The sequence below is a fragment of the Formica exsecta genome, unplaced genomic scaffold, assembly GCF_003651465.1.
Source record: "Formica exsecta isolate Colony F162 unplaced genomic scaffold, ASM365146v1 scaffold265, whole genome shotgun sequence".
NCBI classification, from domain to species: Eukaryota; Metazoa; Arthropoda; class Insecta; order Hymenoptera; family Formicidae; genus Formica; species Formica exsecta.
This window is the reverse complement of record NW_021849915.1, coordinates 216,167-235,349: the sequence shown is the minus strand read 5'-3', so window position 1 is coordinate 235,349 and position 19,183 is coordinate 216,167. Positions and strand designations below refer to the sequence as shown.

Sequence of the window (19,183 nt, the reverse complement as noted above, 5' to 3'; positions counted from 1 at the left end):
ACTCTCATAATATATATATATATATATATATATATATATATATATATATATATATATATGTTTAGATGTTTATTATTTAGAGGTTTATTGTTATATTTTGTTATATTTTTCAGTATAATTTTTTAGCATTAAGAAGTATTACTTTTGTGATGTGACTTTATTCTTTTTACAACGTATTGAGCGACAATTTTTATTATTTTGTGTTTTACTTATCAAACTATATAACACTATCAGATTTTGTCCAAATTAATGAGAAAGTAATTATCTTGTATATTAATTGTTGATTTCAAATATTATATATATATATAAATCGTTGTTTTTCAAATATATTGTGGCTTTAGACTTTAGATTATAATTTAATGTGATTAATTTATAGCCTAAACCCGGAAACCAAATAAGCATTGGTTATTGTCAAAAGCCAAAAAGTTTTAAGTTTCGCGTAAAGCTAAAATAACATTTAAATGGGAAAACTGGCAGATAAGAGCAATTTGATATTTGATTGCAACTGCAAATGTTGTGTATGTCAAATTTTAAAATTCCATTTTAATCTTTATATATTTACATTCATGCCAAAGATGGACCAAAAGACGGTTCAAAACGTACATTTTTAATGCACATTATTTAATAAAATTTAACAATAATAAGTTACCTGCGCCTTGGCTTTTATCTGTCAGTTTTATTACTTAATTGTTCTTACTCTGAGTCTATTGCTGTTATTATCAAAATTGAAACAAAACATTGATGTGCCATAACTAATTTGTCTTATTTCGGTATGTAATCCTTATGTTTTCGCATTACATTTATTTCCATGTTATTATTTTTATATTAGATGTATAAAATTGAATTTATATTAAAAAAGCAATTCTGTACATATATTTTTATAAGATCATAATTTATTTTTTTTAACAGGATTGATGATATTCAAGATAATTCCATTATGCGAAGAGGTATTCCTGTCGCTCATTCTGTTTATGGAATTGCTAACTCACTAAGCGCTGCAACTTATATATTATTTATCGCTTTGGAAAGAGTTGTTAATTTGCATCCTGCAGTAAGTAATCACATTATACTTATAAAAAAAAATTAAAATAAGAGATCTCTTATTCTCTTTTCTAAATGCTAAAATAACGTTTTTAAAAGATACAAAATTCAAATGAACTTCTTGAATTATGTCCATGACATTATACATACTTAAATAAACTGAACAGAATTTAATTAATTTTTTGTTATAGTATAGGAAAAATAAGAGTTACTGCTAAGATTTGACTAAAGGAAAAAACATTTAAAAGAATACATATTTTATATGTCCTTAAAAATACATGTTTTATGATCTTTTAATATATACATATATACAACATAAAGCTCATTAAAAGTCATTAAAATTGTAAAAGATTAACTTCATATTTGCTTGTTAGATAAAATGTAACACCCCCATTAAGTTAGCCCCCCCACCAGCGCTAAATAAGTTTTAACTTACATTAAAATTAGGTGGTTCGATATCCTACCGTACGGGCCTAATTCGGCGTTTATATACCTTGGTATAATATATTTAAAAAAGTATTTCTATACTAATAACTTTTGAGCATCTAATTTTATAATGCTATTTTATATTTGTACGCAGTTTGTTGCCGCCCGCGGACGGGAACGGACGTGTTCAGTTACTGGTATCAAAATACTCGTTAATTAATTATATGTCGAGATATTTAAACGCCGAATTAAGTGCTCGATCTGTTTGGCAGGATTTCAAACTTAAACGTCGGTCGCGCCCACGGCTTAGCACCTAATTTTAATGTAAGTTAAAACTTATTTAGCGCTGGTGGGGGGCTAACTTAATGGGGGTAAATGTAACTTGTGTTGTATTATTGCACTAACTCTGCGTTTTTTTTCAGGCAACAAAAGTGTATATGGAGCAAATGTTGGAAGGTCATAGAGGTCAAGGAATGGACATTTTTTGGCGGGACAATCTTATCTGTCCAAGCGAGGCAGATTACAAAATTATGGCAATAAAAAGTCAATATTAATACTTATATATATATTTCTTTATGAAATTTAAAAAATTACATATGAAAAAAATTGAAATATCAACTAATTTTGCAGAGATGGGTAGTTTTTTTAATTTAGTAGTAAGATTGATGAGACTGTTCTCAACCCACGAAGAGGACTTATCATCGCTAGTAGCCATTTTGAGTTTGCACTTTCAAATACGCGATGATTATGGGAATTTGGGCAGCGATAAGGTGAGTAATAATATATCTGCGACGTTATACATAATATATAAATAAACTAAAAAGAATTAAAGTAATTTTTTGTTATAGTATAACAAAAGTAAGAGTTATTGCGAGGACCTGAGTGAAGGAAAATTCAGCTTTCCCATTATTCATGCGCTTACAAGTAATCCTGATGATAAGCAAATAATACGTATCCTTTATACAATACTTTTATATAATACTTTTTTTCATTTACAACAAAAATATTTTTGTTAATTAATACACTTTATTTACTAAAGAAATGTAAACGGCCTCACACATCATACACATACAAAAGACATTTTCAAAAACTTTATAATTTATGAACTTTATTATATATAGATTTCTTTAATAATGCCTGATACAGATATTCTGAGACAACGAACCAAAGATATCGAAGTGAAACAACATTGCGTTAAATTGTTAGAGAAATTTGGCTCTTTCAAGTACACGAAAAGTGTACTTGAAGACTTGGACATGAAAGCGAGAGCTGAGATTGAACGTTTAGGAGGCAACCCGCTTTTGATAAAACTTTTAGACGAGCTTAAGAATTGGGATTATTGGGACTAAAGAAACACCCAAAGATCTTTTGATTGGAACATTTTAAATTAAAAAGAGAATGTATATATATGTCAAATTTGTGTATTTCTTTATCATCTTATGTAAAACTGCAAGTTTCAATAGTGTTACCAATTGCGTGATCTGTTATTAATGGCAAAACAAGAGATGATTGTACATGAAATAAATGATATATGGAACAATCAGTAAAAAATGCAGAATAAAATTTCTTGATAGGAAACTTCGTTTTATGTCAATCGGGTGTTTTCTCTCTGGAAAAACCGGTAATCCTCAGGGAATTTTTTTTTTTTTTACCTTGAAAATCCGGGAATTTTCATGGAATTTTATTGAGACTCTGGGAATTTTTTGAAAAATTGCTTTGCTTTTACAAAAATTGAGTATTATTCACGAGGACTGTTATTTCACTCGGCACTCCATTGTCTAATATCTTCGCAAATATTCATATCGAATCTCTAAATAAGGTGTTTCCAACGAGTACCTAATCCATGGAACGAATAGTAACAGTATCGAATATGCTCACACACACACACATACAAGCGCTTTGATATTAGAAAGAAAGGAATGTATTGTGAATAAAGTTTCTGAGAGATAGAAAAATTTCATTATAATGCTAAAAAAATAGAAAATCGAAAGAATTGTTATTAGTCGAAAATTAAACAGTTAGATTGCTCGAATCTACTTGAGAAACATTTAATCCTATTTCTATAGAGATAGCATTTTACAATATAATTTGGTCCATGGTAGTAAGAAAAAAAAAAAAAATTAATCGCATAATCAATATAAGCGATAGTACATTACTTTATCAATAATTCAATCTAGACATATCTTACATTTTATAAAATTCAGAGTATTTAAAAAATTGTTTGCTCTCTTTGAATCTTTATAGAACATTTATCGGTGATGGATGACGTTTTCAAGAATTTTCTTATCGTATAACGGGATTTATATATATTATAAATCCAATTTAAATTAAAAAAAAAAAAAAAAGAAAATCTAAACCACCCTCTTCTTCTACCGATTTCTACCGATCGCCAGGTGACTGCTCTATCCACCGAGCAACCCAGCTCTCCTAATGCTTCGACGAAGAGACGAAGGGACAAAAGAACGAGGGTCGAGGGATAAGTGGTCCACGCGATAGGGCGATGCTGTGCGGAATCACCATGACGACAGACCATAGGCCTTTCGATCTCTCCCTCTCTAGCGATCTTAACCCTCCTCTAGTACGTTCATTTGCCCTCCTGCCTACGTGCACCTCTACCCTCTACCTCTATCAACCCTGCGCCGCCCCCGCGTGCAGTTCTTTCCCGACTAGATCTTTCGACTCACCGGTGTTTGCAGGTTCTCGCTGCCCAAGTATCACGATCTCCCGCCGAATGATGGGCTCGATTGACAACGCAGTTCACGGGGGTGAGGGATCCATACTCCTGATGGTAGCCCCGAGCGATTCTCGTCGTGCCGTTTTTTCGTCTTCCGCTTCCCGTCGCCGTTGTCCTCGTCGTCGTCGTGATTGTAGTCTTCCCTCTTGTTGCCGACAAGTCGTGTACGTTCACTACCGCTCGTCCATTCAAAGACAACCTCGCACTAATCGCCTCGACGAGAGCGTCGATACGTGACACGCGGAGATCCTCACCGAGAGAGACGGCGGGGCTATTTTGGCTCATACATACCGGAGAAAACCCACTTGATGACGATTCGAACGACGAAAATTACTCCCAGCCGGGCTGACAGCTGACAGCGGGAGCGACAGAGAGGGGTATACGAAAGGAGGCGAGGCGCCCACGCCCGCGCCTCGTAAACGCAAGAGCGGCTCCCTCTCTTACTCCTTTGTGTGCGTGCTCACAGTACCGGCACATGTCTCTCGCGACCCCTTCGTTAACTGAGCTCACGCGAGATTTTGCGTTTTTTTTTTCTTTTTTACTAAATTAGTTATTAATTTTATTTTAAATATATATATATATTTTTTTTTTCAGAATCGCGCGCTTTCAACATCTCGTATATTTCGCATTTGATTAAAATTAATTAAATTAAAAGAATGAAAATAATTTTGACAGTAACGGATTAAACATGAGTGGTGTCTTAAATGCTGAATAATCAATATTTTTTTTCACACTACAATAATATTTATTTTAGAATAATTCTAACAAAAAATGTATACGATTATACGAATGATACTTTATTCATCATAAAAACTAATAATATCAAGAGACGCATTTCCTCGCACGCAAGGAAAAAAGGAAGAAAAAAAAACACAGGAAAAAACAAAACGAAAGACGATAGTTACATATAAAACGCGAATCTCTTTCATAAAACAAACCATTTTGTATTATCAAAAATAAATTAATAAATTAATAAATTTATCATTAATTTTTTTTTTTTTTTTGACACATTAAAAAGCACACTAAATTCTGAAATTTATTATAAATTAGCCGTGTGAGTCTTATCTTATCTTACCAGTATTGCGTAAGCATGAAAAATTTCGAATAAAAATTTAAATTCTTGTAGAAAAACATATCACAAACATCGCACATATACATTAATCGTGTTATAATTTCTAGCAAAAGCATTCATTTTTTTCCAAGTATACAATACCAGCATACATACAGTAACCTGGAAGGATTATAACTGTTGTATTGCACTAAGTCTCACTTAATATACATCATATTTTATAATTAATATATTGCTTTGGGAACTGTCGATGTTATTCTCACGACATATTAAACGTAGATACGTTCAATCCTCGATTGCCCAATATAGCTTTCAAGTAATGCATCAATTTTATCATTCAGTTTTGTTCATTTTTTTACATTTCTCTTTGTTTGTCATCTATTAGAACTTTGAAGTTACAATATGGAAAATCTATTCGTGTTTCTAGATTTCGTATTTTAGAAGTATTTAGAGAGAGAAGTATAGATTTATTATTTATTTTTTACTTAATTTATTTTTTGTATATATTGAACGTTTTTTTTTAATAATTTGGGCAATACATAGGATTAATTAAATTAATCATATAAACAAAAATAATAATTGAGATGATAAAATGATATATCAATATAAATATGCAGAAATACACATCCACGCACGCGCACACACACACATGCATACATTCGTCGTGTGTGTATGTGTGTGTCGAGTTGGTCCTAAGTATCAACAAGGAATCAATTCAAATATATATAGTGGCGAATACAGCACGCTAAATCATTAAAAAATAAATCATAGACACAAAAAAAGACAGACTCGGCATACGTAAACTAATAATTGAATTATATATTTGATTTATGCAAATGGGAAAAGAAATGAGAAAATGGAATCTGTGTGTTTTTTTAAATATGTCATGGCAAGTATATATAAAGTCAATAATGATATGTCGAGTCTATCTTTCTACATATCTATAAAACATATTAGATAAATAACAAGAGTAATGCGCGATAGCAATAATTTAAATTATATAAAGTTATTAAAATGTGTGATGATAGAAATGATTGTTTTTAACTATTTTATATAAAAATATGTTGAACAATGATAATGCTCGCAATATATTCCTGTGGTCTAATAAAATATACCCTAAGATATATATATATATACATATATATATCTCCGCGTTTTAATTTTTTTCAAGCAAGAATGTTTAGGCGGTATCAGGCAATATTAGAGAGAATATATATACTATATTTGTTCTTATTATATATATCTAGAAAGGAGAATCATATCTGCCTATGTCAATCATAATATTGTGATATTTATGAGCGCTCGCGAGCTGTTATACCAGAGCAGTAAGCTATCGTGCACTTGTCACCCTCTCGATATCTGATATCAGGATTGATAACAACATTCGGAGGCTAAATATAAAAAGGGAGAAATAAGTAGAATTTATATGACGGAGGATATTGAACTCGACCTATTAAAGTATTTGCATACTCTTAATTATCGTGTGTTACAATATACGAGTTCGATATATAGATTGAGTGTACGATAGAGGCAAGTATCAATCCAGTTTTGATTAATACAAATAAGGACGCTTTAGATAGAATAATAAATATAAAGATACGGAATTATTGTTTTACAAGTTACCGAAAAAGTAACTTGACATTTGATTTCTAATGAGTACCTGAAATTTGAAACTATTAAATTTATGTTATAGTTATAAATAAATCTAATGAATAAAACTTATTTACTATTTCTACATTTATCTCAGCCTATTTTACGACATACTGTTGTAAATATGGGAAGAGAAACTTTTGAAAATATTAGTATGCAAAATACAGTCAAAGAATAATTGATGATAAAAACATTCATGTAACAAAACAAAGATAAAACATGTTTTGTGTGTTTGATTAATAACTAATAATAAAATATTTTCTCAAAATTAAATCTTTATATAGGAAATAATTAAATTATTTCCTATCCAAATGTGTAGCCTATTTCCACATGTTGCTATTATATGAAAAAAGTATAAATCTTGAGAAAATAAAGTAAGCTTTCTGAAATGGATACAAATAATAGATCGCTTTTGTGTGTTATTAGAATTCATTTTCAAAATTTCAGTCTATTTGTTAAAGCTTCAAATACTGGAATCAAATTACTTTAAACCTACAAAATATGCAGTTTCATTACGATATGGCGACTTTAAATACTTATGTACGTTACTATATATCGTACAATACAAGGTTATATTGTAATCTCGATAAGGAGCGAGGACCAAAAAAGCGTTGCGCGTATTATAAAGAGCAGATGCTACCGCTTCCTTTTCATACCTTTACGGTATCCTTTACCAAACCAGCCTGGATTCTTTGGAGATGCTATGCTTGGAGTATCCGCGTGAATCACCAGTGTACCTTCTTCCTGCTTCTGCTCGTTCTCTGTCTTTGTCGGTGCAGGACAATCTCCGTCACGTTGATAATACAAACAGCTAAGGGAGCCTTCATATTCCATACAAAACGAACAAGCTGGCTTGGGTTTCGGCGCTTCTATCGGCGCATTCGGTACTTGTATGAAAGGATAATAAAATAACGGCGTCAATTGAGGATACATGTACATAGGAGGAAATGGCAAGCCCATGGATAAGAACGGTAACGCGGCGAAAAAAGGCGCTGGATAGGCAGTCGTTGTGTCAGTTACTGTTACGGTCGATATGCAGTCATCTTCTTTGTCGTCAGTTTGCTGCACTGTACACTTCACATTTTCATCGCTACTTTGACTCAAAGGCTCCTTCTTGATTGTCGGCTCTTCGAGACACGGTTGAGTCGTAGTGAGCTGTTCGCTGTTCTGAAGCTTTATAGCGTGAAAGAAAATTGGATCCTTTGTACGATTATATTGCGGTATCTCTAATCCGAGATGACTCATTATTCTTTTCATCACTTCGTCGCATTTTCCGTTTATTTTTAAAACTGCATTTTCATCTTTTGGAGTCCATTGCAAATTGACAATGTACAAGGAAGCCCTTTTCTGAACGGGTCTATCCATCTGCCATAACCACGGATATTTCTTGAGAACTTTTAGACTAGAACCTAAACATATTATAACATCTGCTTGCTTCGCAGCTCTGGACGCTCCGCTCCAATTGATTGGCCAAGGCAGATTACCTCTCTCGCCGAAATGAACAATAGAATCTTGCAATAATGAATTACATCTGTGGCATAATCTTCCTGTACCGTGCTGATATCGAGCAGTCTTTTCAGTAACGTCAAAGAGCCTCCAATATTCCTTAGGTGGCTTGCATACCCTACAAACTTCCACGTACATATTGCCATGAACTTCGGACAGAAAGTTACGCGGAATACCACTGCGCAAGTGTAATCCATCGCAGTTTTGAGAAACTACATGCTTGAGAACTCGTGCTTTGTATAATGCATAAAGTGCCATATGCGTTAATGTTGGTTCAGCTTGACTCAGATCATGATTCCTGTGTGTTAAAGGTATAAATAAATAACAATAATAAACACATAGATAATAAATACAAAGTTTCTTTTAAATTATTATATCATAATGATTATTATTGTTATATTATTTTGTCATTGATAATTTATAGCAATATCAAAGAGATATCTATGATGCAAAATAGCAAATAATAGAAGTACACAGATATAAACTAAAATATAATAGAAATAAAATAATTATAATTATAGGAATAAGCATATGAAACCTTTCACAAATTTTATTATGCAGCAACATGCTAAATTTTTAGAGAAAGTATAAAGAGATATGTTATATTAAGTTTTAATTAAGATGATCCCTACCCAATGTCCTTCCCTTGTTGCATACGAGTCCAAACTCCATTAGTTCCTCTATAATCTGGAATAGATGCTGCTGTACTAATGCCAGCACCAGTGTATACTGCTAGGGACGTTGCTCTGCTGATTGCTGCTGCCAAGCGCATACATTTTTCGTCCAAAATTTCAGCTGCATCTTCGACTTCTTCTAATCTTGCTTTTATTTTATCTCGTTTTTCTTGTCTACAAATAATATGTACGTTATAAATAATTTAATGCTTTAAAAAAATTTTAAATATTACCTTACTATATAAATATGTTTTTATAGATATCATTATATTGCTAAATGTTTTGTTTACATAAAAGATGTATTTATACTCATAGTATATAAAAATTCCTTACAAGAATAAATATTGTAAAAGTATTTAGATTTCTAAAGAGAAATAAACTCTAGAAATCTTACACTAGTCACTTTCTTTCAAGGCAAAATAAATTATGAGTGATAGCGTCAAGCAGTTGCAAAAATTATTTGGGAAAACATTACACATATTTTTACAAAAAGGAAGAAGATTATTACCGTAAATTAACCTCTTTCACTACATCGCTGCAGGAGGCTAATATCCCAGTTTCTTCCGCCGTTCTATCTATTTCGGATTTTTGTAAAATCGCTGCCACCTAAAATTAGTGTCATGCTTGAGCGAGATTTGTTTACGATATATTTCCGCTCGTAAGAGACATTGTGTTGTGCCGGACGATGAGCCCGGATTTCGGACGATACACAAGTAATGATCCTGCGAACGGAATTAAATAACGATATTGACTCGCACGTACCTTCTTTAAGGTAGCTACTCTCTCGTCCTTGACTTTAAAAGCCTTCAAAGCGGCGGAACGTCTTCGCGATAGGAATTTCTCGTTACCCGTTTCCTCCATCTTTAATCAAAACGACATGCACTCATGCACAGTGCCGTATCATTATTATACTTGATATACCGCGTCTCGATCAATTCACCAAAACAGTTTTCGGATGAGCGTCGACATCGGCGTCTCTCGCGAAAGGTATCTTTCAGTGTCGATAAAGCATTCCGTTTTGTCTCGATATCGTATTCGTCTTGAGATATATGACAGATGACAGATGACAGATGATCGATCGACGGAACTCTTCGAAGGCTTGTTCAATTGCAATCGAATTCTAAGATTTCCCCTCTGTTCCCACTCTTCCTATAAGTCACATGCACAGTCTAATTGTGTCATATTGGATGCGCGGTATATCCGTCATTCTCGCTTTCTTTACTCTAAATTCTAATATAATCACGTGATCAGGCGGCTATTTTTGATTTTTTATTCGTCGTTGCAAAATATTTTTCCTATATATTCTCAGAAAAATATATTTGCATAGAAATGATAATTGTGACATTTTACAAGAAAGAGAGAGAGATAGATAAATCTTTGAAAAATAAAAATATTTCCGCGATTTTTTTTTATATCGATTTCTAGTTTGACATATCAACAAGCGATCCATATTGATTTTTGTTTATAATTTGCAGGAAAAATTCGCAAAAGTTCTTTGACTGGCGTTGCAAATACTTCGAAGTGTTTGATTGACCAATCAGGACAGAGGAGTCTCTCCCGGATTAGTTTCTACCTGTCTCTAATTATCTTCTTTAATTTATGTATACAAATATTGTTTGGAAACATGTCCGATGATTTATTAGCTAAGGAAAAAGAGTTTCGCAGATTGAATCGCGAGCTTCGACAGAAAACTCATGATATGATAAAGGAGGTTGATTCTGTCATAAATGCTCCTGATAGTTTGTTTAGCAATGAATCGTACTTAAATTTTGTAACGAAAGATGTAAAAACGATACATTCAGAAGATAAAACATTAAAGACAGATAAACAATCAAGAACATTAGATGGAATTGTTGAAATTCCAGAAAATGTCAATAATATTAAGATTTCACTAAAGAAGGATAATAGTGTGGGAAATAATGCTATTGTTACATTGCTTAAAGGCAAGATAGATATGCTGTATAAAGAGCTACAAGCGATGCAACTTGAGTATAACAAAAAGGTAATCCATTATTACTTTATCAAGATCATGCAATTTTGTTGTATAATATTTGTAACAATATAGAAAGAGCACATAGAGAAATTAAAAAAACATGCAACCTTTTCCATAAAAAATTTGGAAACTTGTAAAAATAAATTTGTAATTCTGTTTGTAGTGCGATTATTCTAAAGAATTAGAAGTGAGAAAGAAGAAACTTGATGATATTCAAGTTAAATTACACAATCAGATAGGAACATTAAATGATACAATTACAAAGTTAGAAAATAGAAACTCTGATACAATATCAAACTGTCAAGCTTTGAGCAATGAAAATGTTGCCTTAAAAAAGGTATTTCTATCTTTGCTACAATATATATTTTCATTACATAATATTATTAATTTATTGTGCCAAAAATATCTTCTTCTAGGATTTGGAAAGTCTTAAGAAGGAGATAAATATATTAAGTCAGCAATCAACTAATTATGATGTGAGATTAAATAGATCTCTAGAAAGTAATGAAAAACTTAAGAATGCATTAAAATGTAGTCAGATAGAAGAAAAGGTATTTAATAGACTATATCTATAACATATATGTGTACAAAATTTGTGTTATATATATCATCTGCTTTGTAGGAATTAAGGAATTCAATTAGGAGAGTACAAGAAGATAAGAGAATAGCCGTAAAAAGCTTGGAAAAACAGCGAAATGAATTAGTGCATGCGTTTAAGAAGCAAATGCTACTCATAGATAATCTGAAGAAACAAAATGTATGTGTATTGAAGATCATTAATTTCTTCTATTTGTATAACACTGTAATGCAACTTTATAATCTTATAATTCTACAGATGTATTTAATGTCAAATGGGCAAATTCGCTTAACAGAAGAAGACTTTACAAAATTATTAGAGTGGAAACCTCAGCAACCCTGATATAAAACATTTATTGAAAGACTGCTATGTTTTATATCTTTTGTAAGAGAGAGATGAAATTAATTTTACTTTTTGTAGCCATTAGTCTTATAGTGTGCATCTTTTCATAGAGTGCTCTCTCTTGTGTGTTTTCATCAATTATCAAGATTAAAATTGAGATATTTCGTATTTTTTAATAAATATTTATGATATTTGTGATTTGTAAGATATTGTTATTTAGTGCTCATAATTTTATGGATATTTGTTTTTGTTTCACTTTGCAATCACAGTAATTTATTATTATACAAAATAAAAAAAGTATATAAAAAAATTTTGCAAAATTTAAAATATTGTAAAAAAAAAAAAAAGAGATGAAATTCATATTGACAGTCGCGCAATGGAAATTTTTCGTAAATACTTTCGATAATTATCTTTCACATTATATGCAAGAATTACAACAGACCGCAAGGGAAAAAAAAAACGAAAAAAAAAGATTGATTTTCATTATAATTACATACCGAATTCAAGTAATGTTCCTCTTGACAATTTCAAATGCCTCGTTCACAGTTTATTTATGTCAGTTTATTTACATAACTCGTGTGTATTTGTGTATATGTGTGTGCACGCGCGCGTGCAAGGAATAATAACTGACAATAACAAACTCTTAGTGTACAAAAATTCAAAGCATCAGATTTTCGCCGCGCATTTTGACGCGAGTATAAATATTCATTATTTGCTTTTACAATCGTGACATATCGAAAAGTGTCACGCGACGAGCTATACACCGAATTTAAAAATATGCGTCTCTCCTCTTCTCAAAATTATTAATGTTACTTCGCTGAATAATACACGAGCATTCGTTCTGCAATGGAGGATCCTAATTCTTAGCCTAAGATGATGTATACCGTTGTAGTACATGTCTAAAACTTACAAAAGCGCGATCAAAATTATTTTCGCAAACAATTCGTCGTAAACAATTGCTCGTTTACATAGAGATATTAAATAATAGCGAATATCACAAGTATATGGATAAGGACTATATATAGTATAAGTCAGTATCCATTTCTGCACACAACTTAACTTGAATATAACATTACATTTATGCTTTCGTAATTTGAAAAAATTCGCAATACACTCTTTATTTAATAAAATACATTAAGTTAATGTTTCCTGTATCTAAATATGTATGTAGTTGTTCGCCCTGCAGGCAAGTATGTTAATATGGTTTAATTACAATAATTTTCAATTTATTTTTCCCTCGCTTTTCAGCCTTTTTTTTTATCATTGACAATATGTCACGAGGAAAATGTTACTAATATCTGAATATCTAGGGATTGTGATACATATATGCAGTTATTTAAAATTTTCTAACTTTTTTCTCTCTCTCTCTCTTTCGTTCATTTTTATATTTATCGAGTTTCAAAATTCAATCTTGAAACAATTATAACTTTCAAACGTTTAGAGTTACACAGGATCTACAACTCTTCCTGTTGAGAGCACTGAAGTTGAAATTCATATAAGCATTATTTTGTAGCTGTTTTTTCCTCTTTTTCTTTTCCAATCACTTTATTCACCACAGATATTCGTATCTAACCATTTCCATATTGCACTGTAAATACTAAACATTTCTCTCTCTACTACAGTAATAAAAATTTTACAAAAATTTAAACAAATTTACTCGAGATTGATCATTAATAAGTTAAGAATCAGCATGTTGATCCTCAAACCCTGTTTCAGCCTAAGGATAATTGAGGTCACTACCTCTAGACATTTTGCATTATACTCTTAAGTGTAATTTTGTAAGATATCAATTTTGATCTCAGTCGCGCTAATTATAATATGCTAACAAATTAAAATAATGTTAGCATTCAATTTTCAATAGGAAATCATATGTTATAAATTTTTATCTTTGTAATTTCAAATATTTTATCTAGGATTCAATTGGCGAAATTGCGCTATACATAAAGGCAATTAAATTGCTACCATTGCAATGATATTTTGCATCCACATGTTGATATAAAATTTTCTGGTCTTAAATATATCTATCATAAAAGTTGGACTTTTTTTCTGCTAAAATGCATTACTATCTATGTGCTCGCGAAAATGTTCTACAATTTGTTTTATTATATTTTATTGCATTTATTTTTTTTTATATAACCAATATTATAATTTACAATGATTCTTTTATAGAGAGATGTAATAGCACATGTCTTTTACTTTTCCCATTTTCATAGTACTTCTTATTTTATGGAAAATAGATTACTCTTTAATATTCTCACGATTGCAAAACCGAAAAATATTAATGGCAATGCAATAAAAATGCACATTTTTTTATCATGCTATAATACTCTGTAGATTATTTCTCATATTTTGTGTTTTCTGTGATAGTATGGCCAAGCAGTACACTCTGTTTTATATGGAAAATAGCACAGACAGTAACACACCTAGCACATTGACTATGATAATTATGAAATAATTTTATCATCTCTTTTTTTTTAGATGACATTGCATGTATATATCTTTTGAAAGATATATAAAAAGCCAGAGCTTTTCCTAAATGCGACCAGAGAAGGACAATACGGTACAAAGGCATCCATGTACAGAATAAAAATATGGATAATTACATTAGAAACTTAAATAAATATTCTGATACGTATATAGCAATGATAATGAATATAAGTTTATTTTTGTTTTATGTATATGGCTGCTGCTGTATCGTTGTCCTAAATCGACTGATCATGCCAGATAGCTATAAGTGTCTTTTTGACCCTCTGTGCGTTCCAAATATTCTTTTTCAATTAAAATATCTATACATTTCTGAAAAAAAAGAAATAGAATTGAAACATTTTCATCGAAATATTGTTGCACAATTGTTATACATTCGTTCGAATCAAAAAAATAAATATCGCGCATATAAAAAACTTTTCATCATCGAATATAATATAATATATTAATAAACATAAAGAATTTTTTAAATAGATGAACGAATATTTCACTCACCTTGATGACATGTACTCTTGGCTTGAATCTAGAGCTTAATTGGTTCAATACTTCTGCCACCAACTGTTGATGCTTCAATACTTTTCGCATTTTCATAATTCTAACAATTGCTGCCTGGATTAGAAGTTTCCTATCTTCTTCTATGTGTTTGTGTGTAGTCTCTTGTTCAACCTTCAATTCCGTCTTCATAGGTATGTTAATATTTACCCTTAGTTTTTTACTGTTAAATAAAAAAATAAAATAAGTAGTTTTAAATCAATTATATATACACAGATAATAGATATAAACGACATATACTTCTTATATCCTGTGAAAAGTTCTACCGTCGACAATGGAGTCAGTTCAGCTACATCATCGCTAACTGCAGTTAAAAGTTTAGCTTTCAAAAGTATTTGAACAACCTGTATAAAGCAAGTTTTACTATTATCGTGTTGCTATACCGTTATATTATTTCTACTATTATGTTATATTACCTGTAATAGAAAATCCATTTTTATTTGAGTTGCATATTGCAATTGTTGTATTGTCCATGATGTAGATCCATTGTATGCTAACAAAACTGCCATTTGAAAAGTCGATGCTTGCAATGTATATCTATTCTTGAAACAATTCGTATGTAGTTCTCCTTTAGACATATTATACAACCAATTTAACTTTCTGCCACTATGTTGTGAACTATAGAAAGTAGTGAATCTATGCACAGATCTCTCTAGCTGCAAATTAAATTTTCAAATAAATAATCGGTTAATATTTCAAAAGAAAAGTTTATAGAATTTATATAATATTTATAGCTCTACCTCTGTTGGCAACGAAAATGTAAAGGACTGTTGGAATGGCCATGAACCAGAAGATAAAACTTGTATACTAAAATCTATATCCAAAGGGTCAGCAGAATTTGTCAAATGTCTTCTGAACTGTTCGTTTAGATCTTTAGACACACCAATATCCTGCAAACAAATTGTTACAATCGCACTGTTGTATGTTACCAATAAATTTTAATAATGAAACAAATTGGTAGATACACACATCACATATACACATCTATTGATAAAAAAATTGAATAAACTAAAGTGTAATCTCTATGTCATTTAATAATATGTTACCCTACCTGGAACATACGTTGTAACTTTGAAGTATACTCAAATCCACAAGCTTGTTTCAGTTTAGAGATCATAGAAGCCTCTGCGTCATCGCTAGCAGACATGTGTTGCACTAATCGTTTTGCTAGCATCTTACTATAAAATTTCTGGAATACATCTTTGTCTTCAATGTATTTAAATACTACCATCTATAAAGAAAGAGACTGCAATTAGAATAATTTTTTCGTAAAAAAACATTCAAGAAAAGAAAAAAAAAGAAAAACTTATCATAGAATACTTACAACTTGATTAAGAGTATCTTCGAGTTCTGCCTCTTCCGGATTTTTACTGCTCTTTTTCAGCAGCAAATCGCAGTATTTAGCTAATAATTCAGGTGACTTACTGCTGCTATTAGCTGCCCTTGTAACAGAGTTGCTATTGATAAACCGTCCACAAGCCTTATCCAAGGCTGCAACAAAACCGCTATCATTGTTAAATGCAACCAGCACTAAGGCATTATACTTTTTGTGCACCTCCAAGATTGTGTTGACATAAATTTTTGGATCCTACAAGCAAAAACGAGTTGTCGATATTCGATCCCTTGACGATGTATCATTATACATTTGCATACAATGCAATTATTTTAAAATTACGCGTACATTAGCCGCAGAGTCACCGCACTTATCTATAGCTGCAAGTCCCTGATTAGCTATGTGACTTTCTAAGAGATTTCTTAACTCTCCGAGGCCATTCGGTATTCTCGCTACTAGCTGATACATTCTGCCCAAATCTGTATTCTTATCAGCATCCAATAGATTCTGGAATTCGGAATGAAATATGTCCAGATGTTTCTCGATAAGTACTCTTTCGCATGTTTTCGCCAATCGCTCGTGAGTCGTCTGATGCAGATAAACGCGTACTCGCTTCTGTTCTTCTAATAATCTCTGTTCTGCCTATACACACACACACACACAAAACAAAATATTTACATGTAAACGTATAAAACACGTTCTTGTATATTTAATATATATATATATTTTTTTTTTGAACTTACTTTTTTCATATATTCTGTAACAGGATTTTGTCTAAGAAATTCGGAACTTTCACGATTGTAGAATCGTTCGGTATCCTCGAGGAAGATATTCTCAAAGGAGTCTTTATATACTGTTAAATTTTGTCCTTTAGTACCTGGGTCGTCTTCATTTAAACCCAATTCTACATAACAATTGATGACGCCACTGACTAATCGAGTATTTATCGTTTCACCGTTACGCTCCCGTTCGATTAATTTAAGCACTGCATTAGTAACCTGAGAAAGATTACATAGATTATACTCGACAGACTAGGTAAATTATGTATTGATATTGAAAGATTATTTACTTGTTTATTTAAATGCCTAAATAAATTATCTCGCCAGGTAACCAAGGCCAACTGATAAATTTCATGAATTCCTTTGCGACCCTCCTCGCACTCTCTGCGTACCCAATGACGATTGAGATATGCACATACGCCATTTAACACTTTACTGCTGAACTGATATTCCTCCCATTGTCTTGTGTAGAACTGCAGCACATCCTCGTCCATCAAATCAATGCCATGCTATACAAAAAATTATGTGTATAAATATTATGTTTTCATAAAAAACATAATATTTATTATATGTATATTTACTTTGAGTAAACTAATGAGATAATTCCTAAGAAATTCACGCAAACGTTTGTATAATTCCAATCCTACTAATTGTGCACCTCCTTGTTGAATTTGTCCCTTTTTACTCTTGCTTGATGTCCTAGTCAGTTGTTGATGAACGCTTGTGCAATAATTATATACATGTCTGTAGAAATTTTGCAACATAGCAGGAAAATACCATTAAAGATTGAAATTTATAGAAAAAAACAAAAAAATAAAAATAGGAAGAAACATCTTCTTTAATACAAAGGATACGTGTACAACTCTATGTATCTCGGTTTTGACATACATTGTCTGTTATAAACTTGTTCTATGCCCTCGCGTAAGTCTCCCCAGATTTGATCCAAATCAATCTGCTTGAGGCCCGGAGGGCCACCTTGATGGCTTCCAGCCCCCCCACCGCCTCTATGCCCTGACATTCTGTTCTTGTATGCTTGTCGAGTGAGCGTCACTGTTATTAGCTGCGACTACAATTTCTGTAGAGATAAATATAAAATTAACACTTGTGATAAAAGAGTGCCTTGCATATAATCATCGATTTTTGTGCTGTTTTAAATCAAAATCTTTTTCAACAAGCGTGAAATTTACCTTTTAGTTTTTAGTATCACTGTGCAAAGCTAACACAAACGGATTGCAGATATATAATTTTTTAAGAATATAGAAATTATACACATAGATTAATAATTATGTGCCAACGAGTGGAAGCTATAGATAAATATTACTACAATCTACAATATAATGAATGTAAGAGAGAAGTGAGTATAAATATATTTACATATACACTCATTTACATAAATAAGGTACTATATTAATGAATTATGAAATTTAATATAATAATATGTATTGGGGAAAAAAATATATTTTAATTTATATCTTCTATAAAAAATAGTAATACTACTTTTTACATATATTTTTAGGAGGCATTAGCGGAAATATCTACCTTATCTAAAGCAATAAAGTTTAAAGATGTTAATGATATTTCAGAGAGGTAAATAAATGTTTAAATTTAAGATACAATAATATAATAAAAATGTAAAAAAGTTGCTTCTCTATCTTTTTAATACATTTTTTTGCAGATTTCTTGAAACAGCATCTGTAATAAAAAAGAATCTGTCTCTTTTCCAATCTGTATGTGAACATGTAGACATAGTTACCACTATTATTGAATATTTAACTAATTTTGGTGTGAAACTTATGCTTCACGATCAATTTGGTACATAATATTACAATTGCAATTATAAAAATATATTTACATATATTAAATCCTGTTATTTTAAATTTTTGTTGTTTTCTAGAGGAATATATTAAAGATGAAGAAATCTTGTCAGTAATGCTTACTCTTGTGCATATATGTGGAGATACACACATACAATTATTTTTGGAAGATGCTATTCTGTAATTATTTATATTAAAAATATATTGTA

The 19,183-nt window shown here is 31.2% G+C and overlaps 6 protein-coding genes across 12 annotated transcripts in view; 3 read left to right on the top strand and 3 right to left on the bottom strand.

Annotated features, from left to right (window-relative positions):
* LOC115237004 (geranylgeranyl pyrophosphate synthase-like) overlaps positions 1-3,416 on the top strand; it is a 5,857-nt gene extending 2,441 nt beyond the window's left edge. For all 3 annotated transcript variants that reach the window (XM_029809752.1, XM_029809750.1, XM_029809751.1), the window contains 5 exons: positions 910-1,051; positions 1,890-2,010; positions 2,098-2,237; positions 2,316-2,418; positions 2,614-3,416. In XM_029809752.1, coding sequence (XP_029665612.1) covers positions 910-1,051; positions 1,890-2,010; positions 2,098-2,237; positions 2,316-2,418; positions 2,614-2,816 — 709 coding nt within the window. In that variant the 3' untranslated portion in view covers positions 2,817-3,416. The remainder of the gene's footprint in view (positions 1-909; positions 1,052-1,889; positions 2,011-2,097; positions 2,238-2,315; positions 2,419-2,613) is intronic.
* The window catches only part of LOC115237000 (caskin-1), a 31,458-nt gene extending 26,765 nt beyond the window's left edge, over positions 1-4,693 (bottom strand). The window contains exon 1 of the mRNA XM_029809741.1: positions 4,152-4,693. The gene's annotated coding sequence lies outside the window, so the exon portion shown is untranslated. The remainder of the gene's footprint in view (positions 1-4,151) is intronic.
* A 496-nt stretch (positions 4,694-5,189) lies between these two features.
* Positions 5,190-10,005, bottom strand: LOC115237002 (NAD-dependent protein deacetylase sirtuin-7). Its single transcript, XM_029809744.1, has 5 exons — positions 9,863-10,005; positions 9,609-9,706; positions 9,059-9,274; positions 6,721-8,724; positions 5,190-6,417 (listed from the first exon to the last, which is right to left on the bottom strand). The coding sequence occupies exons 1-4, from the start codon at positions 9,959-9,961 to the stop codon at positions 7,557-7,559; spliced, it is 1,581 nt and encodes a 526-aa protein (XP_029665604.1). The 5' UTR covers positions 9,962-10,005; the 3' UTR covers positions 5,190-6,417; positions 6,721-7,556.
* On the top strand, positions 9,771-12,359 carry LOC115237003 (GRIP and coiled-coil domain-containing protein PFC0235w). Of its 5 annotated transcripts, XM_029809748.1 has the most exons (6): positions 10,066-10,197; positions 10,576-11,102; positions 11,257-11,430; positions 11,510-11,644; positions 11,716-11,850; positions 11,929-12,359. In XM_029809748.1, exons 1-6 carry the CDS (start codon positions 10,164-10,166, stop codon positions 12,010-12,012), a joined length of 1,089 nt encoding a protein of 362 aa, XP_029665608.1. In that variant the 5' UTR covers positions 10,066-10,163; the 3' UTR covers positions 12,013-12,359. The 5 variants fall into 5 exon arrangements, with proteins under 5 accessions (XP_029665607.1, XP_029665609.1, XP_029665608.1 ...); XM_029809747.1 differs by lacking the exon at positions 10,066-10,197 and adding an exon at positions 9,771-9,813 and having other exon boundaries at positions 11,716-12,359; XM_029809749.1 differs by having other exon boundaries at positions 9,966-10,087; positions 11,716-12,359.
* A 192-nt stretch (positions 12,360-12,551) lies between these two features.
* Positions 12,552-18,236, bottom strand: LOC115237001 (cullin-1). Its single transcript, XM_029809742.1, has 12 exons — positions 18,015-18,236; positions 17,742-17,904; positions 17,451-17,669; positions 17,125-17,379; positions 16,730-17,023; positions 16,373-16,636; positions 16,100-16,279; positions 15,789-15,938; positions 15,465-15,704; positions 15,289-15,392; positions 14,992-15,211; positions 12,552-14,808 (listed from the first exon to the last, which is right to left on the bottom strand). Exons 1-12 carry the CDS (start codon positions 18,176-18,178, stop codon positions 14,728-14,730), a joined length of 2,334 nt encoding a protein of 777 aa, XP_029665602.1. The 5' UTR covers positions 18,179-18,236; the 3' UTR covers positions 12,552-14,727.
* A 40-nt stretch (positions 18,237-18,276) lies between these two features.
* LOC115236992 overlaps positions 18,277-19,183 on the top strand; it is a 3,151-nt gene continuing 2,244 nt past the window's right edge. Inside the window, exons 1-4 of the mRNA XM_029809728.1 lie at positions 18,277-18,514; positions 18,677-18,747; positions 18,836-18,972; positions 19,055-19,154. Of these exons, the coding sequence (XP_029665588.1) occupies positions 18,446-18,514; positions 18,677-18,747; positions 18,836-18,972; positions 19,055-19,154 (377 nt within the window). The 5' untranslated portion in view covers positions 18,277-18,445. The remainder of the gene's footprint in view (positions 18,515-18,676; positions 18,748-18,835; positions 18,973-19,054; positions 19,155-19,183) is intronic.